Raw genomic sequence first — 22,924 nt, 5'->3', positions numbered from 1 at the left:
TAGGTCTATGATCTACTTGACACAGAAGCTTCCTTGCACCTGCGACGGGCTACTCGATGTGCTCAGCCTTTGGAGAACATCCCCAGTTGATCGAGCCAGCACGCCCCGTCCAAGAATACTTCCTCCTCACCCTCCCTCCCTAGATACTCAGTAGTCTACATCCAAAACTAGCAGCATTTTCCGACCTCCCCCCGCATTGTGGTCGCCCTCGTTGATACTAATATGCAGCGACATCTTCCAGTACCCCAAGTTATCCATCGGCAGGCACCGGTACCGGGCCTTCTCGGTGGCCAGGTCGATTTGGAGCTTGATGGTCCGCCCGATGCACTCGACCTTGGCCGTGGTCGATTTCTCCGCGAGCGGCGTCGCCTGGATCACGATGGTGTAGCTCCTGCTCTCCCGCGCCTGCTTGGTGCCGCGCCGCGCCGGCGAGGACGCCGCCAGCGCCCCGTCGCCGCCGAGCACGGCGCGCGTGCCCATGTAGTGCAGCATCCCCTCGCCCTCGCCAAAGGTGCATTGCTGGTGCAGCGTGATGCCGGCCGTGCTGTTGCCGTTGCCGTGGCTGCGCTGGGCGGCCTCGCCGCGGGCGGCGAGCGGCGCGAGGGCGGGGCTGCTGTCGGCCTCGCGGTAGACGGGCACCGAGAACTTATACTGTCGCGGGGGTGAACTTTTCTCGCTGGTGCAAGGCAGGTGGTGCGGGAGCTAGAAAGAGCCCTTGGCCTGTTCTACTCCCGAAACGCTCCCGTCTCAATGCAGCTTGCTACCAGCGACCTCTTTTCGTCTGAAGATCCTTGATGTGGGCGAGAATATCTGTTTGTGCCCCTCTTTGGCATCTTTTCGCCCTCATTTGGGCAGTCGGTGGCGTGACAGAGGGTCCAGGGACCGAATCCTCCCTGCCCACACAGAAAGGGACTGGGAAGTAGGTACAGACTGGAATTGGGAGTGGAGTGCCTGCTGATCCACAACCCGCGCCCCCAGCCGTGCGTTCGTCGCCTATTTATGGACAGTTGCACCACTCTTCGTGCTCTATGGTCCAATGTACCGGCCGTAGCGCGTTACTGTCAGAACGCGGAGGGCTTGGGATATATAGCCTGTAGGAAGCTGCTGCCGACACCAGAACTCTTATGGGCTGCCGGGATCGCTCTGTTCGTGTGGTTCCTGTCAGATATGATCACGCTGGGCTTTGACGCGTTCGTTTTTCTATAACTTACGTACCACGGTCGATGTTATGAGCTTCCCGAGATCCGACGGAGAGTGGCTGCTCGCCTAGATCACTAGTCGAAAATCCACATGGCCCTCCATGTTTCTTCTTTTTCAGCGCCTCAACTCCACACAAGATCCTCAAAGGTTTGGAGGCGAACTCGCTCCATAGAAGCCTCCGCTTATAGAGCTTATGGGGTAATAGGATATAATACCTTCTCTTTGAGTCGATGTGTGTTAGGTTTGCTCGGGTTCGAGTTATTTGCTTCTGCTGGCCTGCGCTGGTATGAGTCGAAAAGCAAAAGAACAAAAAGAGACCCAAGCCAAATGCCGCAAAAGCTCGGGTGACAGCCAGAGCCAGTATACCCGTAAGCAAATTTCCTCCCCTCCGCCTCATATTTGCCAGCCCAGTACCGACCGCACTTCTGAATGACCAACTTGCTCACGTCCCGACCCTGACTCCCCCGGCATCGCGAGCGCCCTTCATCTCCGACATGCCGTACACCTGGAGAAATCGACTTGGCCCGGGTCACGCGGAGTGGCGGGAGCCGCGGTCGAAGAAGCACGCGAACAAGGCCATGAAACTGGCGGCGGCGGTTGGAAAGAGTCTCATTGTGGATACGGGAAGGAGTAGAGACGGATGTCCTCGATAGATCTGGCATTGTCATAGATATGAACTCCATCTGAAAGTACGAGAGTCGAGACTGCGTCGGCTAAAGGCCTTGAGATGAAGAACAGGTACGTAGCCTTGAGGAGGCCGGCGGTCTATATGTCTTTATGGCAGGCAGAACGTCCCTGGTTCTCAACTCTCTATATCCCCGTGGTCCAAAAATGGCGTTCCAAATGAACCCACATCCAGCATACTTCTGCCTCAGAATGTTCCCAGCCCGTGCTTGCCTCGAAGCAGTTAGAGCCTCGCGGGTTTGGCGACAAAGCTTGAAGGGACCTTTTCTGACTGGCGGTGGGGTTGCCGGGGTAAGCTGCCGGGGTATGAGAACAGGGGACGGACGAAAAGTCCCTCGTGGCAATTAAGCTTGTTAGCCCAGGCTTGCAAGGGTGCTTCAGTATGCATATTTTACAGCACGTCTGAGCGGCTCCTGGTAGTCACTGGCCCGTCGAACCGTCCCTGCCTACACGCTCTAGCCCAGGTATGGTGTGAGTAGCATATACTGCATTTGCTTAAAGCAATGTATACAGATAGATGCTAGTTCTTGTTCTTCTTTCGTACTGGGTAAACTGTAGATCTTGCTGGCCATAAGATTGGAACAGATGCACATGAAGAACGTCCCGACGGTCTTCCGGTCGGTAGTAATATGGGTCCCCGACCCGTAATTCTATTTATACTTGTACAGATACGTATACTTACCTACTTAGCGTTTTGGTATTCTAAAAGGCTATCTACCCGTCCGGTCGATTTTACCTACTTCCCACCAAGCCAGGCACTGCACATGTTTGCAATACTGCATACCGTACCAAACCGTGCTCCCGGAGGCTTATGCGGTTACCGGGGTGGGCCCTGCACATCTCCCAAGGCCGTTTAGTTTCCATATGGTCATATATGTACCATCCTATGTGGGGTGCAAAGTCGGGCCGTCCCACATTACATCCGGAAACCCGCACCACAGCAGAATTGTTCGTTGCAAAGTTGGGGCGTCGTACGCGAACGCGAACAGAGGCTTTTGAGTGGTTGCATATCTGCCACCGATTGCTCCCTTTTGTGCAGTGTTGGCAAGCGAGGCCGCTCCCGATTTGGTTCGTCACTGCCGTTGTGATACTCCTGGGTTTTGTGCCGTGCTCCCTCTCTGCCTCCCTGCCTCCCACTGGCGAACGTGCCACTCCCTGGCGTCACGCGCGTACGTGTCACTGTATCACATTGATCTCCGCAATTGGTATGCAAAGCAAAGGAAGCTCTTTCGTCCCGACACTTTACGCGCCTCTTTGCCAAGCCGTCACGGGCGTCTAGCGTTGACCAAAATGCTGGTATATCCGGATCTTTAATGATAATCGGCCTGGGCAGGGGGCCCCGTCGCGGTGGATCACTCCAATCAAGAGAAGCGGAGAGCCGTCCTTAAGGGGCTGACTGACGGGCAACCAAAATCGGGACGCCTCACTCCCTGTCTGTCTGCATTGACCGCCGCTGCAAGAATGCTGGTGCCTATTCTGTCTGTTGTTGTGCAGTAACTCCGTAAACGAACTTGTTTCTTATTTTCACTTTTTTTCTTCTTTTGGTCTGGTGTTTCTTGACGCCGTTATCACGCAGACAGCTTCCCTGAAGCCGGTCAGGACCTATACTCTCCTTCCTTCCTGATAAGGCCCGCCTCTCGTTTCCGCATCCGCCCTTCTCGCCAGGCCCCTGGAGCCCATCCGCCAGAGGCAGGAAGGCTCTGCTTCTGCTGTCCACAACATGCTGGCCCAGCGCACCCATACGCCAATGGCGTCCACATGGGTGCGGAAAGCAGCCGACTGGGCCAAGCGCCGCGGGGTCGTCGCCCTCAGCGCCGTCTTCCTCCTGGTCCCCATCATCCTCATGTACCGAGCCTACTCGACCACCGACGTCGAGGCGCCCCGGACGTGGAGGCCCGATCGCATGAAACCGGCGCAGGTGCCCGCGTCTGCGCCGAGTGTCGTCGAGGCAGTGACCAACGCCACTCTCGGAGTAAGAAGATCTCTCTTTTCTTTCCCACACACTCTCTCTTCTCTTCTCCCCGACGCCCCAAGTTGTCTCTTCCCCGGTGCTGGTCTTTCGCATAGCCACAGTGGAGTATTGGCATACGCCATGGTAAACAAAACTATGGGGGCCCAACTCAGCCCTATATCCCTGTGACTCTAGCTAGCTAGCTCGCTAGGTATACATATCCATACATGGGCGTGCTAACGGGATGTACCCTCTCCAGTTCGAAAAACTCCTAGTCCTCTCCGTCCGCCCGAGCTGGCGCACCCGCGGCCTCGAAGCCGCCGCCAAGCTGACCGGCCTGGACTTCACCGTCCTCCCGCAGACGCCCTCCCCGGACGACGTCCTGCACGCCTTCCAGCAAAAGGCCCACGGCAAGGGCGTCGGCAGCGCCAAGGCCTGGCTCGCCCACCTCGACGTGCTCAAGTACTTCATCAGCTCGGGGCTCGAGACGGCCCTCATTGTCGAGGACGACCTGGACTGGGACGTGAGCCTGCGGACCAAGCAGATGGCGCTCGTCGTCGACCACGTCCGCAACTTCACCGGCGTCGCGGCCGACGACCTCTCGACGGCGAGCCCCTACGGCGACGCCTGGGACGTGCTGTGGCTCGGCCACTGCGGCGCCGAGATGCGGCCGGTCCCGGCCCCGGCCTCGGTGGCGGCCGCGGGCTGGTCCTCGGCGTCGCAGCCGTACTTCGACCCCCTGCGCCTGAACGGGACGGGCGCGCGGCCGCACTGGGGCCTCGACACGCTCCGGTGGAAGGGGACCGGGTGGCAGCACCCGCCGGCCGGGATCCGGCTGGTGCAGGACGGCGGCGCCGTGTGCTCGTGGGCGTACGCGGTGAGCCGGCGCAGCGCCGACAAGGTGCTGGCGCGCATGGTGCAGGGGGACAACCAGGCGTTCGACATCGGGCTCAAGGACGCGTGCGACCGGAGCGAGCTGAACTGCGTGACGGTCGTGCCGGGCGTCATGTCGTCGTACTCCCCGCCTGCAGACTTGGGGTACCAGAGCCCCGTCCGCGTCGGGGACGGGAAGGGGGTCAAGGGGAACGAGTCGGATTTCGAGGGCGTCCGGGGGACGACGCCGGATGTTGTGTACAGTGCGCGCTGCGAGGCGTTGTTTGCGGAGCAGTGTATACCATAGTATAGCAACCTTTATATAATTAATACTAATTAGCTTGCAAGACGGCTTGGAGGGAAGGAATCTTGTGGCAGTATGCTGACAGAAACCAGGTCGCGCGGGGTTGGGACCCAAGCAGTTGGATTCAGCTGAGTGGGCGTAGTCGATCCCTGTCAGTAAGGCCGATACGGTAGCCAATCAACTTCACTGAGCCAAGCGATGTTGCTGCAGACTCGGCCCGCGACGCATTTCAGCCGTATGTGATTCTGATTGAACAAGATGGCAAAGGGTCATGCTCTCATCTCAACAATACTGGAGAAATATCCCATCACCCCCAGTCACTTTGACAGGTAGCACATCCTCGAGCCTCCCCATGCAACCCATGGCAAAAGCAGGCTTTCACGCAGCGAGCAGATAAAAGTCGTCAAGCTTGTATCTGGTACCAGGATGGACTACTAGCACATCGCCACCAGCCCCGGGGACGCTTCCCCTCTTCCAGGCCATCGCTGGTTGACACTCGGCTCTGGACTCTGGCAACACAGCAGCACCACGGATCACCGTTCAACAAGTTTTCCGAATACCCCTTTCCACCGCTCCCGCGATGGGCGAAAACACCATCTCCACCCCACAGCCCAGCCAAGACAGGGAGAAGACGAGAAAGCTGACGAGGGGCGGGACTGGGTTTAGCAAGAAGGAACATCAAGACCAGGACGGCCGCTTCCAAGCCCAGCATGGAGCCCACGAACCCGAAAATGCAGCGATCGCTGGAGGGCCTCTTCGCCTGGGCATCTTCTTCTCCTCCTAAATCGCGGGGCGGGCGTTGCTGCTCGGATGTAGGTGGTTGGGACCCGGGCTGCCCCTGTTGCGCAGCTGTGGGTTGGGATTCGGTCGGCGCAAGCCCCATGACGCAAAGGGCTACAAAAGTGAACGTCACTTCCGCCATGAATGTGAACATCAGAGTAAGGGTCAGCTGGTCATATGATCGTGGACAATCCCAGTTGGCCACGAGCGCCCGCCAGCCGTTGATGGTGGCAAGAACCAGCCACACCCCGACGAAGGCAGAGAACTTGGCAATGTTCTCCTTCTGGGCCACCAGAGACGCATCGGTTGAAGGTGTGATAGAACCCATCGTAGTTGCGTGAGTAGGTATCGGTCGAGGTAGAGTGGAAAGAGGTTCGGTGACGATGCATGGAAGTCTCGTCCTGCTGTGGTCAGGAAAGTCGTCCGCTGTTTTCACTCGGGCAGATATGAGTTGAGAACAATAAGAGACAATCTTCTGGTTTAAATCTTAGGTCGGCGTTTACTCTCTCGTATTTGCCTTTTTAGACTCTTGGACTGCCAGTCGAAGAGAGAGATTCTGGTGTGCCAAGTTTCACCAACACCTTCGTGAAACTAACCTACACTTGACCCTGGCAGCGCCCATTCGCGACTCCCACGTTGCCGAGCCCCAGAAGGGTGGGCATACGGCATTTGAAGGAAGATACGGAAGAGGCAAACCTTTGATTCCAGTACATTATATACTACTAAGTAGTTCTTAGCCCAAAACATGAGCTAGATACACGGACAGAGCAGGCCGGATGTGTATCATCGCAGTCCACATACTCCCTCTTTCTCTCTCTAATACCCCCGCAAGCGTAAACATTCAATCAGACCGCAAACGCGCAATATATGATGCAAGGCTCAATCCAAGTATGATAACTATCTTCTTCGACCCAGTCGCTCACTCTTTTCGGCCATTCCTTCTTGTACTCAGTAGGTAAGTACGTAAAATACCCAACCAACCATCCGACTCCCCATTAAGTAAACCATATACGATCCGCACCCACCATCACATCCATCTGTCTAGTGGAAAATGCATGTATGGGTTTGGAAGACGATAAATATGCAATCCCCCTCGTCGATGTGGGAGGGAAGAAGAGGGAACTTATGTCTAGATACACCCTCGAAAACAAAAATACGATGTGATGAGCAGGATCCCGCCGCCTTTCCCTAAAAAACCCCTCCAACGCCAACCATGGCCAAGAGCAGGAAGAGTTGTTTGTGAGAAAGAAACAGAAAAAATAATAAGTAGTAATCCCACACGCACCCCAAAACACGCTCGGGAAAAACAAAAATAGGACAGAAAAAGTATAACAACCCCCCCAAATGCGTGGCTTTCGTGGGCGCCGGCCTGAATGAAACCAGTCGATGCCAAGACCTTTTCCCTTTCCCACCTCCACTTTGTGTCATATCCATAACGTCGCGTCCTTGGTGCTTTCTTTCACATTACTCATGCCGCCGGCTTGTCTTTCGCGGGTGTCGCCTCTTCTTCGCCAGCCTCCTCCTCCACTTCGACTTCTTCGTCCTCGTCGACCTCGCCCTCGCCCTCCTCTTCTTCTTCCTCCTCGAGTTCCTCATCCTCATCCTCTTCTTCCTCGCCTTCCTCACCAAACTCGTCTTCCTGCGGGATGCCGTTCATGCGCTCCCAGACCTCGCGCCGGATCTTCTCGTCCTTGGCCAGTCGCGCCCGCTCCACTTCTTCGAAGCCGCCGCTCTTCTTCAGTTTGCCCTCTTCCACGAAGTTGATAAGCTCCTTCTTAAGGGGGTTGTCGCGCCGGCCTTCGAGCTCCTTCTGCCGGAGCTTCTCGGCCCGCTCGATGGCCTCGAGGCGGTTTTCGTGGTTCGGGTTCAGCGCGCGGACTTCGTCGAGGACGCCCTCCTTGGCGGCGGATGGGTCGGCGCCATTGCCGAAGTTCACCAGGCCCTTGGAGATTTGACGCTGCGCGGGCGTCGAGTTGTCCTTCATCTGCTCCTTGGTGGCTTGCTCCACAAGCGTGAAGGTCTCGGTGGCTTTGTCCATGTCGTCCATCAGATCCACCATGAGGTCCTCCATAACCTTCAGCTCGTCTCGGCCCTGGCACACATCCTCGAGCTCCTTCTCCCAGATCTTGGTCCAGATAGGCTTCTCACGCTTCATGTACTCGCGAACCTTGCCAAGCTCTTGGTGAAGCAACGATATATCCTTGGAAACGTCTTCGAGTTGGCGAGGCAGTGGTCGCACACCACGATGCACCACATCCTTGCGCAAGTCCTCGATAAGATCTTGTAAGTCGTCGACCCGACCGACGAGGCGGTCCGAGTCGGTGTTGAGCTGCTTGCGGCCTTTGGTAACATAGGAGTAGCCAGAGTCGCCTTCCACCGAGGGAACGGATGCCTTCGCCGCGGCAACCTTGACGTTGGCAGCCTTGTTCCTGAGCGATGACATGGAGCTCTGGATGTCGGTCTGGAAGCTGGAATACGTTTGACGCAAGACGGCCAAGTCTCGTTTCAGGGTCTGAAGCTCGCGAAGTTGGCTTGGGTTGAGCTTGCCTCCAGGAGATATGTTCTTGGCACCCGAGCTCTCCACTGTTACCGGAGGTGCACTGGCGAGGCGCGTCATCTCCTTGGCCGCCTCTAGTTGTCGGTCGGATACTCGCTGGAGAGCGGCGCCCTGGTCGTCGACATTCTGCTTGACTTCTTCCATGGCTTTCTTGAGTGAACCGATGCCATCGTCGATGTGACGCTTCACTTCATCCAGCACCTCCACATTCAAAGCCAAGACGGTGCGGTCCTTAATATCCGACAAATCCTCAAGCTCATGACGCACTCCGGAGACTGGGTCTTGTATGTAGATCTCGGGAAGATCTGCCCCGTTCGTAGTTGTGTTCCAGGAAAACTTCTCGATGAAGGCTAGCTGCAACCGCCCAATGGTCAGATCGGCATAACCTTCTGGTAACACAAACTTCTTGACTTTGGACTTGTACTGGAGGAACAGTGTCAGATCCTTCGTCAGCGGTGGCGATTGCTCGATAAACCCGTTTGGTTTAGATTCCGGGGGTGTTTTGGGTGGCAGTTGTGGTTTTGGCTCGGACTTCGGTGTCCCTGTCCGTGGCGGCGACCTCTTTTCTGGTGAAGCTGACCTGCTCCCCGCGGAGAACGCATCGTCCAATGGACCTGATATCGTGGCACTGGCTCTGTACCGCTCTTCTGGAGAGGCTACTGGTGGTGGAATCGATTTGGGACGTTCTATAGATGCGTCGCTTGGCGGTTCGGACTGCTCTGAGACCTTGCTGGGAGCCCGCACAGGCGAATTCTCGTAATTGCTTTTTTGTGATTTACTCGAGTCGGTGCGGTTATGTTTCATGGCCTCGCGCACCTGCATCGCGCGCATCGACTCCCGCACTTCGCCTCGTCCGCGATTTGGTAACGGCGTGTTCTGCGAAGGCAACATGGGCACGCCGCCGGTCGGCGCACCCAAGTGTTTGGAGATCTGGTAGGCGGAGTATCGCCGTGAGGCTCGCCTCTCGAGGTCGCCACCCCTCTGGAGAGCAGCTAGGGCGCTCTGTTGTGATTTCGGGGGAGGCGGAGGCGGCGGGAAGGAATCGATATCGACCTGGTTGTTGGGTGGGCCGCTGGGCATGGCGGGAGCGGAGGAGGAGGATTCATCGTTGGGATAGGGCGGGAGAACCGGTATGTTCTGCATGGTGTTGCTCGACATGGACGACTGCTCGGAGTTGATAGATTGATGGGACTGTTCTCGCGGTGGGAATCTTCGGGTGGGAGATGCCTGAGCGTTGGCAGCAGAGGGACCACCGCTTGACCCTGGGGCCGAGCTGTCTCGCGTCGAATAGCCATTCTCGATGCCTTCGTTCAGTAGACTCGTGAGGCCGCTGTTAACGCTACCGGCAGTACTAGTGCTCATTGTGCGGTTAGTAATGTTGGAGGCGCCTTCTGGCGATCCGCTGCCGCTCTCCCGGTCACGCGATTGTTTCTGGCGGAGCTTCTGCTGTTTCCTTTTCAAGCCGTGGAGCAAGTTGATGATGATATCACGTATCCTCGGCAGGTATTTCTCCAGACTCTCTGTGCTGGCCTCCTGGCTGAGAGTGGCTTCGAGGATGTGACGCAGCGATTCGGGCACGTTTCCCAGGTCGGACGTATCGACGTTTATAGCCGTGAAGGCCCGGCAGGCCATATTGAACTCATAGCCGAGCCTCACGTAGACGTCGGACACTTGCGTGTCGGTAGCCGTGCCTCGCGACCATTGTGTCAGGGTTTCAAGGAGTTGTTTCGTGGCGACGAGCAGGTGCGTGACACTCTTTTCGATCTGGGACAAAGGCATGGCGTTACCGCTTGACTGTAGGACGATAAGACTGTGTCAGCGATGACTGCGCAGAAGAAAGCGGAAGACGACGGTATGTGGTATGTGGCAAGACAGGAAAAGAAAGGCGACGAAAGGTTTAGGCAGTCAAGCCACAGGTCGCCGGGGAAGAAAGTTCGGACGGTGGGAGTCCCAGGGCGCCGTCAGTTGCTTGCTTACTCACATTTCCTCGCCTAGAGTTTCCGGGCACAGATTTGTTGGACGCCGTCGATGAGCGCGGCTGCATGTTGGCCGGAGAGTTGGCGCGCTGAGGGACACTGCCTTGGGGCGGCGGTCCTGGGTCCGCCCCTGGTGAACGGCGCTGCATGGAGCGGGAGTGATTTGAAGGCTGCATGATATTATCGTAGGCTTCGTCCGGAGAGTGTTTCGTCTCGTATGTAGTAGATTTGGAGTTTCTCGCAAATGACCTCTTGGCCGGTGTTTCGATAAAGTGTGCGCTACGCCGTCCGTCTCGACGCCTTTGAGACCAGCCACCTGAGCTACGTTTCGGCGCAAAGTCTAGCCTGTGATAACTGGTTTTGTATATACGCCGGGATCAGGTTCAAATAGAATGGGGTTCGGGGATCGGATTGCGGAAAATGTAGAGCGGCCGGCCGTGGGGGGTGGTTGGCGCGTTACGAAGTAGCTAAAAAGCAAGATTGGTCTAGAGAAGAAGAACAAGCTGTCTATTGAGGCCGGCCGAGTGGAGAGAGAGAGAGAGGGCGAGTGAGCGAGTGAGGGAGAGAGAGAGGGAGAGAGCGCGCGCAGGCAGGTGAGGAGCAGAGCAATTACGTTGGATTGATGGATGGATGTAGATAGATTCAATTAAGCCAGTAGCCAGCACCTGTATGTTTAGGTAAGAAACGAATTCTTGTATGACGAGAAGGACGGCAGTCTGGTCGTCGGGCGCAAGTCGAGTTACGGATGTATCGTTTCGACTGTTTAGTTTGGCTGGGCTGGAGGAATGGTCCGAAGGGGTCTGGAGGATCATTCCTCAATCAGCGAGAGCCCACTGCAATGCAGGTGTTTGGTTCGCGCAACGTCAAAAATCGATGGCCGGGTCCCTTGCAACTTGTGCGCAGAGTGGTTGAGGGAGCACATCAAATGTACCCAATGCAGGCCCAATGCCTAACTTGGCGGCCGCATACCCTGTCCAGTCCCCTGCAAGCCCTACACGGGCCTCCGTGGTGACCCGACTCCTGCTTCTTCCACGAGCATCCGCCAGTTGCAACCGCCAGCAGGCAAGCCTTTTAGTGGACCCAATGCCTACCAAAAAAAAAAAAAAAAAAAAAGCACCGGTGAAATCGAACGACGATTCAGACAGGGTCATGCCAAACCTGTCGCCTGTCGCCTGTCGCCTGTCGCTCTGCGCTTGAAGCAGATTCAAGTGTTGCTAGAACTTGGAGACTTGAAACGGCTTTCCCCCAGAATGCGGCCAGCAAGTGCAAAGCACGTGCACGCAAACCGCAAATCCCGGGCCTACTTTACCCAAACCGTCGCTAGTGGGGAACAGAACGAATTGAGGGATTCCAACATCAAACCAGGGCTTCCACTTTGCTTTGTCCGCGCACATCTGCCCGCCATTCTTGATGGGTATTATGAACTGGCGATGCCCCCTGATAAACACCGTCTCGACAGCAACTCCTATCTCCTGTAATTAGGTATATGCATGTTCTACATAGTCTGGTGGATTGCCCATCACGTCAGCAAAAGCACGTATCGTGAGCTGGCACGTATCGCTGCCGACCTTCATATCCCCAACCTCCATCAATGTCCTGTTCATGCAGGTACCCCTGCCTTGCCCTGCCTAGCTGCTTCAAGTTACGCAAGCAGTCCAAGCAACCAAGCAGTCCATTCCCATCGAATACCATGCCCCTCCTCCTCAGAAAGCTAGAGCCTTCCATAGCAGACTTATGCATATTCCGTGCACGCTTCTTATCTTCTTATCCACCCGATTCTCCTTCAATTGAACCACAAACGGTCGTCTACCCAGAGCAATCGCGGTGCTCAGATAGATCGAGGGTCATGTATGCGTTTCGGCACGTCAGCCCACCAAGATCGGCAATGTCATGCCTGATCTTCGTGGGAGATCGGCTGTGGCTCATTGGCAGCTGGATTTGCAGTGCCACTCCTGGCTTTTGATGGATGCATGCACTCGCTTTCCCTTCCATGCGCATGCGCGATCCCGCCTTTCTGTATAGATGAGATACTGAACACCCGCTGAGCTCCAGAGTGGCCGACAGGTGTACCAACAACCTCCTGGTGTCTTTGTAGTCGGTATTTGTGCTATCGGCAGCCTCAGAACGATGGATATACTTTCTAGGCTGGATACATTCAACATCCACAGGGGGCCACTGGTAGACGGCCAGCACCAGTTAAGGCTCGATCGCTTCCCGGCTCTCTACATAGGGTAGTCGAAGTTGTCTCGGTTGGAAGGTACAGAGCACGATCACAAGTAGAACCAGGAGTCAACAGCAGCCCCCGTGGCTTTGAGGTGGGTAGACGTTTGTGATTGCCGGCGAACGAGTGTAAAGAGGTCTTGTCGTGCCGATCTCAGGGTGGCATCTCCTCCATGGACGGGAGAGAATGGTTCCATCTCGCCTGGTCGCGATTGGAAGTGCTGGCCATTTGTCAAGGCCATAGACAGCCTTCAATATGACCTTTACGGCTTGGCTTGGCACTATCTTCGCATATGCGGTTATCTACAATGTCCATGCAATGCCTGGAGATGGGGTGTAGGCCACACGAACGCCAGCCAAGCTGTGATGGATGACACAAGTTTCCGTGCTTCGGTGAATATGTCGATGCTCAGAGGCGGCCTCCCAGTCGCAAACTCAAGATGTCAAGATACTTGACGAGCAACCATTCTTGGACGACAACGTCGCTGGACCCCTAGCTTGCCTCGTTGTCATTTTTACCGTGAACTGATAAGCACAGTAATCGTGTGTATCATTGGTAGCCACTATTCTTCGTGCATTGGACGGTATTGAGCACGCAAATGCCAGAAACATTCGAATGAGATGGCTGGCCTAAGGGGCAACACGTGTAATATATAACCGGTAAGCTTGTTAGTGCTACCAAGAAACGGCTCTGGAATTTGCTAGAAGATACTTGCATGGTGATTAGGTGGCAGCCCGCCTAGTTGCGCTCTATCTACTGTCTGTGTCAACGAGATCTGCCATCAGCACAAGATTCGAGACGAGGTTTCCTTTCCCAGCCTCAGCATCATCCTGTTGGCAGTATTCGTAGATGTGAGTTCCTATTGAAAGATTGAACCAGACACGAAGTAAACGAGATCAACGAGGACGGAATAGAGCATCTTGACTCAAGATCACTTCGTCCACAAGACGACCAGCACATATACAGGTAAGTTGCACCGGATGCTCAGAAACCCCAACACCATTTGGAATATGAACACGTCCTCCGGATGTAGAAGCAGAAGCTAAGATCGGGTGGTTCAAAATAGGGCACTGAGATTTTTGTGAGTTTTCATATGACCCAAGGTTCGTACAACATCTACGAAGTCGCAGAGAGCTAGAAATATGGCGCCTTGTTTATACCACTCCATGGGCGACAAGCCACCCACAGCGTATTAGTCGTGAAGACTAACACTCCCTATATACGAAGGCAGCATGGGATTCATATGAGTGAATGTCAGTCTCACGTTGTATCTCTGTTAAGGGACATGAATAGATGGGAATCATGGGTCAATACCGTCTCGTGCATACACATTGTAGCCTCAGCCTCGATGAGTTCACTGACCAAGAAGGCCACTCAGAAATGATGCAGAGACCCTAAAGATTTTTGATAATAATCCTTTTCTTTTGACATATAGGGGGCCGATGATCTATGTACACCCAACGATTCAGGGGGGCCGCCTCCAGAGGCCCAATGACCCCGTGCCACTGGACACAAGCATCTCGCCTCCGGCCCATGCCTTAAGTTCATATTCGGGGACTAGGACCTATCTATAGATGTCTCATCAATTTTTATTCTTCAGGACAAAGCGTAGGATTTGCTTGGGAGGTCGGGACGCGGCGACTTATCCACTGCCAACAGTCTACAAGTGATGCATTTTATTCAACCTACACGAGCTTATTCTTCAGGTTGTGATCTAGAGTAGTCTTGCCTATGCTGGCGACTCCATTCCAGGGGAGCCCATGCGTCCATTATCAGTCTAAGCATAGAGTCTTATTTGCTACCAGACGAGCGAACATCGTTTGCTTTGAACGTAGACCTGCCGATGAACTTGGCGCTAGATAGGATTCGCTCGACTTACATATCATGTGAGTTCTGAGCCCAGATATCGGGTAATCATCACATATTCAAAGGAGTGGGGCTGTCATGAGGACTCTCTAGGCCCTCATGAAGATGCAGCGCTTCCTATGCCGATCCATCGCCGTGACATCGTGAGTGCCTCCTGCAAGTAGTGTGTCCTACGGGGGCAGCTAGTGTTTTGATCCTCCGCTACTACTAGTTGGCAGCCGGCAGCTGGCGAATACAGTCAAATGTACGTCATTATTCTCCATCCACTATCAAACGAATCCGAGCTACAGGCAGTGTAGAGGTAGTGGCAGGCTAGCAACCACATGACAGGATTCCACTCCTTGTCCCCGGGGTACGGCGTGACCTGCACCACCACCACGTTGCGCTTCATTCATCTTTGCATCTGCATACTCTCTCTATTCTACATGACTCGCAAGCAACCTGCATACTCTTCGCACATCATCTTGGACCGGGGATGCAGCAGCCCAGTTGCCCGAAAAGCAGGCTGTGCATGTCACTTTAATTCAAACGGGGAGCCCTCAATCACTTGGGGAGGCGCTACCCGGGACCCGCATATAGCCGCTGCAGATCATCGCATCGCATCGCCCGTTTGTTTGGTCGTTGCCCCAAAGTCCCCTCTAGACTCAAGTGTGGAAAAGGGCCAAATACCTAGGCAGTGGTAATACTGTAATTTCTAGTTCTTCGTCGTTTGTTTGACGATTGATGAAGATGTCTAATGTGGGAAAAGTGTGCGAGATGGACCTCATTGATCCTCTGCGCAATATCAGCTGTACATGCATGTAGGTACCCCTAAGTCATGTCGGTACTTGTCGACCCCGTCCTCCATCGGACCGGCGATCGCGAACCCAGCCAATCCCGAATCGTGAGCTTCACCGAAACAGCTGAAGAATTGAGCCTCACTCTCACCAAATGCTGCGCCACAATTACCTGTTGGAAGCTGATTGGGGGCTTCGGGGCTCCTTTTCGTCAATTCTCATTCTCTTCGTGGGGCGACAGCTTGATGAGTGTGTCGCACAACTGCTCGACAGGTTGGGAGTGTAGTAGTGGTGCTGGTCAATGGGAGTCTTAAACCGGCAAACCGGATTGCGCCTCCTCTGCAGATACGCCCTGCAGGTGCTATACCAGAACCGGCCCTGACTAATAAGTCTTTTCTTGTTGCGTTGGATTTTCGCTTTGTCTTGCAGAGAGGACGTTGGAAGAGAACAATGATCACTCCATTGTGTTTGTTGCCGATGACTGGCTGGCCGTTTGCAAAATGCGCCCAACCGCGCCCTCTCCCCCTTTGGCCTGAACAATCACCTCCTACTCCTATTCCAAACAGCATGCGAATTGCTACTCATCAGGCATTTTTCTCCTTTACAGCCCAGCATCAGGACTAACACCAACCGGCGAGGCCGCTCTGGAATGTGGATCGGGTCTGGGGTGAGTCCCGGTTGATCTGACCAGGGGTGCCAGGGACGAACGTACCAGAACCCATGATGTGCGTTTATAAATAACTGGATGCAATTTCAACACATGGTCATAATCTCATCCTGGGTCTTGTTGCCGGGTTGGCTGCGGGCATCTCCTATTCGCCTTGAAACATGAAGCACCATCTGTTTACTGGAAAGAGATTTCGTGATATACACCATCCCCTTTGTTTGCACGCCTCGACTACCTTGCACGATCATCGTGTGGACATGGCCTGGCTTTTGAGGTTACAGGGGTAGCTTGGGTACCTCAGCCATAAGATCGCCCTAGGAGTAATATCCCGAGCTAATCCAATACTGCTGCCGCTGCTGCTGATGTACCTGTGCCGTCCACCTGAAGCTTGAGTTGTTGCTTGGAGGGGTCTAGATTCCAGAGATTCCAGAGATTCGGCTGAGGGAGTGTCGATTGGTACGATACGATCAGTACAGTAGCAGCAAACCCTAGGGTAGGTAGCATTTGGGGTCTTTGTGGCAGGCGCTTTTGGGGGGGGCTTCCTTATTTTCCAGAGGAGTATCCGAGCGGGAGGAGCCAACTTCAGACTTTGGATGCTTGCGGAAAACCCGTGTCGGGTTTGTGGGGGCGGTTGGTCCGGGGCAGTAGCTTTGACACTCGTTGAATGGCTTTCAAACGCGAAAGAGACAGACAGAAGACGTCTGCTGTCTGTTCTTTGATTAGCCTCGACAGGCCGCAATCGCATTTTAATAGGAGACGGCACGGCTCTCCGAATGGATCCGGTGCCAATATTACGACACAATGACTCTGTATAGTGAGACCCAACCGTCCAAGTCTGGAAGAAGAAGAAGAAGCTTGAGGCGCAGGCAATCGACGTCATGATATAGGGCACAACATGAACCTAGAAAGAATTGTTTCATATAACCTATCGGCAACTGACTCTGGATGCCTATCGCGTCTAATAAGCAGATTCAGATTCCCAGTTTCCAATGGCTAGCCTACCAAATCAATCTTGGCCTCAAAACCCGAATAGCCCCATGATGTTCGGACTGGCACAAAGTCAATAGTAGCTGCTTTACTCCTTCTGGAAACCCTCAGATGCCGACTTGTACTGCTAGCTTGAGGCCTTGGGACGCCTCACAATCCGGGTATTCCTTAGTGCTGCTGGCCAGCTGAAAACATCCGGGCACTCAGGCCTATCTATTGCTGAGTTCCTACCACTGCATGCACAGGCACATGCTAAAGAGCCAAGGTCGGTGATGTACATCCAGATTGCAGCCATAACTTTCCAGCGCTGCGAGTTCCAACTCGCCGGGCACTGCAATTGGGAGGAGGGTTGTGGGTGGGCATATGAGCTTCAAGCTTGCATGAGAGAATCTGGTACCTGCTTCTTCGGGATGGCATGGCACAGGAACACAGTGTGCAGTTTCCAAGCCGCACCTAATTCATCGTCTGTCTACCCCAAGAATATTGCACACAACTGGGAATTGAATTGGATGCCCTGTATGCCAATGGCAGATTACGCAACGAACAATGGTAGGTAGTAAATGCATACCGCTGCTTTGCATCCATCATCCATTGATGGAGATTGAAACAGACAGGAAGGAGTACACCGAGTACGTGGCCATTGTTTGAGTGCAACCTCCCATAAGGCCGAATCCACTGCTCAAAGCCGATCGATGCCTTATGTAATTCCATGTCTTTATTGTGCGAGGTCAACTGGGCATTTGTTTTGTTTGAACATGAGAACATTGGGAGAATCAGCCCACTATAATCGATCATCAATCCATAATTCGGTACCTGGCCCGGTCTCACGGCTCAAGGGCTAGCGGGTGTTCGTTCTTTAGGTGGTGTTTTCTTGGGCCGAAAGAGCTGACGGACAGGCATTCGAGGGAAAAGCTGTCCAAAAGAGCTGCGACCCAGAACCCGGGGAAAGCGCGATCAATTAACCACTACCTACCAATACTACCACCACCCACTGTGACTGCTGCTGCCGCTACCGCTACTGCTGCCGCTGCTGCTGCTCCTGCACTCCAGCTCAATTCGAACACTGGGGCTGCTTGCCCACCGCATCGCATTGCATCGCATCACACACACACACACCAGACAGGCCACACACAAACTCCCCCTCTAGTCTCTAATACTTTGTTTGGCGCGCACGCACTCCAAAACTTGTTGGAAGATTGACCTGAATGACCTACCTGCCGTTCAAACCAAGAGCCCTCGACCCTGCTTGTTGTTCGTTAAACCCCCAATTACTCCACACATCACCGTCGAACGACCCGGGACTAAAAAACCACCTAATCGCCTTACTTTGTACTTGCCTGCCACTCAACCCTCAATCCCAATCGGTGTCGTGAGTCAGGTAACTCTTTCGAAAGAAGACAGTACCCGCGCCCGCGCCCGCCTTTTTCTACCACCCCCCTCCTCTCCATTGTGGCACTTCCGGGCCAGCGTATAGATTAGAGGAATTAACTGAGGTACTGCGCTGTCTCAAGGAGCCCGGCATTTCCACCCAGTCATATCCAACCATCATCCCATTGATGCATGCGAACAAGCAGCAGATCGGGAGCACCTGAGAGGCCACCACCGCTGCGCAGCACCACGCCGACTCACACACGCACACTGGGCGAGAGAGAAGCGAGAGAGAGCTCGACGGCCGGAGAGAGAGATAAGATAGAAGAAAGCGAGAGAGTGAGTGACAACGTGAGAGCAGAGAGAGTGAGAAGCTGGAGCACAGCCATCCTTTCCCCAAGGTGAGACACGAACCCAAGCAGAGCCCGCCTGGCCCGCTGGACCCCTTCCCACCCTCGCATCGCCTAACCTCCCTCCTTCTCTTCTCTGCCTTCTGCTGGTCGCTTTTACGCTGCACAGCGAGCGCACTGCACCACCAGCACCGCACTTGCACCGCACCCACGCAAAGCAGCAGCAGCAGCAGCAGCCCAGCCCAGCCCAGCCAAGCCAATTATACCCCCCGGTCTGTCAATTGGAAAGTGGTCAGTGTGTCTTGTCCGCTTCGCTGCTTTTCTGCGGCTCCTAACTCGACACCTGCAGCCATTTTCTGGCGACGACACGATTCCCAAGCAGCAAGAGACCACTTTTTTCTGGTTACTTCCTCACCTTTGGGGGGTTGCGCCGTGTCAACAACAAAGCCACAAGCAACACCACATAGCAGCAGTAGCTAGCTTCTGGACCTCTCCCCCCCTTCCCTCTTCCCAACATTGACCTCACCCGTCCAAAATAATCCTTCCCTCTCCCTCCCCCCTTTGGCACTAATTCGCAACCGCAATTCTCCCTCTGTGGTTTGTGGGCAGCTTGACTGCTATTCCCCGACCCGTCGTCATCTACTTCTCTGGATTTCCACACACTCCTTGCGCGCGCACTGCTGCTGCTGCGTATACACCTTTTCTTCTCTTCGATTCTTGCATTCGTTCCCGTCCCCATGTGCTGACGGCCCAGTTCCTTCCACCACTCCGCAGATACCCAGCGAGCTACCTGGTTACCCTCGAGGGAGACGGCAAACTGGACGTCGACCAACCTCCGCGGCCATCTACCGAGGACCCTGAGCTGTCTCCTTGAGCAGTCTTGTATGTCCGGACGGGAAACCCCTGATCCTCTGTCTTGTAAAGTATGTACTCCCTCTTTCCTTCGCCCGACACGTTTCACGTGGCCTCCGTCCACTTCGCCCCCCCGGTGTCACCTCAGCGATCAGGCCATACAGTCCTATCGGCGAGTTGCATGTACCAACATCACCATCGACAAATGGGGGCCGTTCCCACCGGCTGGGCTACTCCCACGGCCAAACCTTGTAGACTGTCACATACACCGCTGTTGCATGAAGACTGACTTGCAAATGGAATCAGGGACTGTAGGACGGATCCAAGACGATCTTGCTGAGGACGTTATCGGCAGCGTCTTTCGAAGACAATCACCCCGGCCACCATCAATCGAGGATGGTACAGGGCAAGAAGCCAGAAGCTGCGAACGGCCAGAACAAGAGAGATACAGCAACCATGTCGTACCAGAAACAGGATGTCAGGAACATGGCTGGCAAGAACCAGAACGGTATGTCGGCCCAATGGAACTCCATCTGCGTGGGACTAGGTACTAAATAATGTAGGCTTTCGCACCGATACCTCCATCTCGTCCGGCCATCAAGTTGGTCAACGTACTCTGCAGCCATGGACCGGCGGCGGCGGCGACTCTGACACCTTTGGCTCCCTCGGTGCCCTGGAGAGTAAGGCCTCCAGCAGCGGTGACAAGTGGGACCAGTTTCAGGCCAACGAACAACTCTTCGGATTGAAGACCGACTACGACGAGAACATTTACACTACTCAGATTGACAAGAGCAATCCCAAGTACAAGGAGCGTGCTGCTGCCGCCGAGAGAAAGGCACGAGAGATTGAGCGCAGTGCAGCTGCCACTTCTCATGTTGCGGAGGAGCGGATAATGGATTACGTCGGTGGGAACGACCGTGGCGGAGACGAGGAAGACAAGTAAGCCCCCCTCCAGCTAAGCCAGTGCCCTTGTACACACCATTTGGACTATACTGACGTTGATTGCCTCTACAGATACAGCGGTGTCAAACGACAAGACTTCCCACCCCTGCCCGGCGGCAATAAGAAGTATACGCCTCCTGCTATGAGAGCGCCGACCAACAATTCTACTGTCAAGGGTGCCCCGGTGGATCCCGCCATCATCAGTGCACGCATCGGCACACAGAAGCCCCAGCAGTCTCCTACCAAGGTCGAAGCCCGCATCGCATCTCCCGCTCCCGGCACATCCGCCAATGCGGTACCTTCGGCAAAGACTCCTGAACCCAAGGCCGATGCTGCCAAGGCCGAGTCCCACCCGAAGACGACCGAGAAGCCGCTCGAGGTCAAGTCCGTCAACCAAAGCGCGACCCCCTTGAAGGCATCTGCCGCCACCAGCAGGACTATCTCGCCTCAAGGCAAAGAGGGTGCAGCTATACCAAATGCGACCTCGACTGTTGAGCGGGATGTGCTGTCCTCGTTCAAGACATTCGCCAACAAGGAGAGAATGACCGCCGAGAAGATCCGAAGCAACAAGGCCAAGGCTGACAAGGAGGTCAAGTTGCATGAGCTCAAGAAGTTCGCCACCAACTTCAAGCTCCCCACGCCCGTCCCTGTCGATCTCATCTCCATAATCGCCAAGGACCCGGCCAAGCAGCGAGAAATCCAAGAAAAGGCGTCTCGTGATGCTGCCGAGGTTGCACAGCGCCGCAAGGCCGAGGAACAGGCTGCCAAGGATAAGAAGCCGGCCGCTACAAAGGAGGGACAGCCTGCTGCTGCCCCTCAGGGAGCGGCCCAACCTCAACCTGAGCGAACCCGACCAGTCAGCACTGTTGTTAACGGACCGCAAGGCGGCGGCCAGGGTGGCCGTCACCCTCCGAATCGCAACTACCCACAGCAGCAATATCAGGGGTACCGTAATGATCGACAGGGACCCCCACACATGCAGCAGGGTGGCCGCCAGACTGGCAACCTTGCCCAGCGAATTAGGAACGTCGAGCAGCACAAACTTACCGATATGCGCCAGCCTCCCACAGGTCCCTCGCACCCGAACGAACCGCCATATGCTCGTCGTCCGATCCCAGGGCCTGGTCAGATGGGTAAACTGAACCCTAACAGCCACGAGTTCCGACCCAATGCCTTTGCTCCAGCTTTCAGCCCCAACGGCCACCCGAGTGCCGGCTCTAGTCCCCGATCAGCGATGAACAACACCACGGAGGGTCAAGCTACCCCTGCCAGCAGCAATGCCGCCGTGGTTGTCGTTAGCAAGAAGAGAAAGGCCGTCGATCCTAAGAAGTGTGTCATCCTTGCTCACATCAAGGCGCAGCCTGTTCCTCAGGGCAAGAACTATGATGACAACGATGGTATCAAGCCCTCGTTTGACACTGCCCCAACTTGGCGACAGGCTCAGGAAGAGGAGAAGCCGGAGTCAACAATGCGTCTGTCATACACGGAGTACTTTGAGCGCCAGCCGTTCGCGGCCCAGCCGACACCCAACCCTACCCATGTCATGCCTCAAATGGCCCACCAGCACCAACTGCCCTTCCACCTTCAACACGGTGCCCACAACATCCCACCCCGGCCTTCTCCTCACGTACCTCCGGTGCAGATGCACCCAGGCCATGGACCGGTGCCCCACGTGCCTTACAACGGTGCCGATGATCATAGGATGATGCATTCCAACTCGTCACAGTCGTACTCGTCCCCACGTATGGCCCAAGTTCCCATGGCATACCCTCCCAACATGAACAACCCGCAGATGCCCTATGCTCCCGGATTCGCCCATGGCACCCCGCAGATGGGCCAGTTCAATAGGAGCTTCTCGAACAACCCGCAATACATGCCCCAGCAGCAGCATATGCCCATGGGTGGGCCCATGATGCCGCAATTCATGGCTCCCCAAGGAATGCCTGGACCGCAGATGCAGATGTATCCCTCGGGGCAGTTCATGCCGCCTGGAGTCAGCATGCCGCAACCCATGCCGGGCACCAACGGATACCCTAGCCCCGGGCGTCCTGCCGCAGCCCCCATGATGGTCCACCAGGGCTCTCAGCAAGGCCAACCCGTCTACGGCATGAGCCCTGGAATGCAGTACCAGCAGCCCGTCTTCCCACAGCAACCGGGACAGAGTAAGTCGTCTCGAAAATCGTCAGCACCGCCGCGCCAGTACTAACTCGCATGGCAAAGTGAACAATATGCGAGGATACAGCAACCCCAGCCCCCAGCAGTTTGGAACCAGCCCCTCCCAGATGCATCAGTATACACCTCAGCAGCACCGCAACGGCAACAACTACAAGAATTACCAAGGACCCAACCAGCATCAAGGCCCCCAGGGCGGTCATGCGATCCCGACCGGCCCCCAGGGACGAGCTGCGGAGGGGCCAGATGAGGCCAAGTGAAAAGTCTCACGTACAAGTGGCAGATCGTAAGCGGCGCCGCGCCCAGGCGCACATTCCGAGGTTTCTTCATACTTCAGCATCCCATATCTCGGCCATCGGCGTGCCGCCTCGACCTCCGGGTACTTTGGATTGCCCAGT

At 55.2% G+C, this 22,924-nt stretch overlaps 5 protein-coding genes across 5 annotated transcripts; 2 read left to right on the top strand and 3 right to left on the bottom strand.

Moving 5' to 3' along the window:
• Nucleotides 1–147: 147 nt before the first annotated feature.
• On the bottom strand, nt 148–833 carry PG986_008812 (uncharacterized protein; the record flags this gene model as incomplete). The annotated part of the gene is made up of 2 exons (XM_066845034.1): nt 148–651; nt 765–833. The coding sequence occupies 2 exons, from the start codon at nt 831–833 to the stop codon at nt 148–150; spliced, it is 573 nt and encodes a 190-aa protein (XP_066697432.1).
• Nucleotides 834–3,604: 2,771 nt separating this feature from the next.
• PG986_008811 (uncharacterized protein) lies at nt 3,605–5,015 on the top strand (the record flags this gene model as incomplete). Its single annotated transcript, XM_066845033.1, has 2 exons — nt 3,605–3,856; nt 4,095–5,015. 2 exons carry the CDS (start codon nt 3,605–3,607, stop codon nt 5,013–5,015), a joined length of 1,173 nt encoding a protein of 390 aa, XP_066697431.1.
• A 400-nt stretch (nt 5,016–5,415) lies between these two features.
• Nucleotides 5,416–6,120, bottom strand: PG986_008810 (uncharacterized protein; the record flags this gene model as incomplete). The annotated part of the gene is made up of 1 exon (XM_066845032.1): nt 5,416–6,120. One exon carries the CDS (start codon nt 6,118–6,120, stop codon nt 5,416–5,418), a length of 705 nt encoding a protein of 234 aa, XP_066697430.1.
• A 1,140-nt stretch (nt 6,121–7,260) lies between these two features.
• Nucleotides 7,261–10,501, bottom strand: PG986_008809 (uncharacterized protein; the record flags this gene model as incomplete). Its single annotated transcript, XM_066845031.1, has 2 exons — nt 7,261–10,143; nt 10,331–10,501. 2 exons carry the CDS (start codon nt 10,499–10,501, stop codon nt 7,261–7,263), a joined length of 3,054 nt encoding a protein of 1,017 aa, XP_066697429.1.
• Nucleotides 10,502–19,868: 9,367 nt separating this feature from the next.
• Nucleotides 19,869–22,786, top strand: PG986_008808 (uncharacterized protein; the record flags this gene model as incomplete). Its single annotated transcript, XM_066845030.1, is given in 4 exon segments — nt 19,869–19,959; nt 19,976–20,351; nt 20,427–22,516; nt 22,575–22,786. 4 exon segments carry the CDS (start codon nt 19,869–19,871, stop codon nt 22,784–22,786), a joined length of 2,769 nt encoding a protein of 922 aa, XP_066697428.1.
• Between the last annotated feature and the right edge of the window lie 138 nt (nt 22,787–22,924).

Source organism: Apiospora aurea (assembly GCF_038362705.1).
Source record: "Apiospora aurea strain CBS 24483 chromosome Unknown utg000006l_segment0_segment0, whole genome shotgun sequence".
Classification (NCBI taxonomy): domain Eukaryota; kingdom Fungi; phylum Ascomycota; class Sordariomycetes; order Amphisphaeriales; family Apiosporaceae; genus Apiospora; species Apiospora aurea.
The sequence above is the reverse complement of the archived record's forward strand: the minus strand, read 5'-3'. Positions and strand labels throughout refer to the sequence as shown.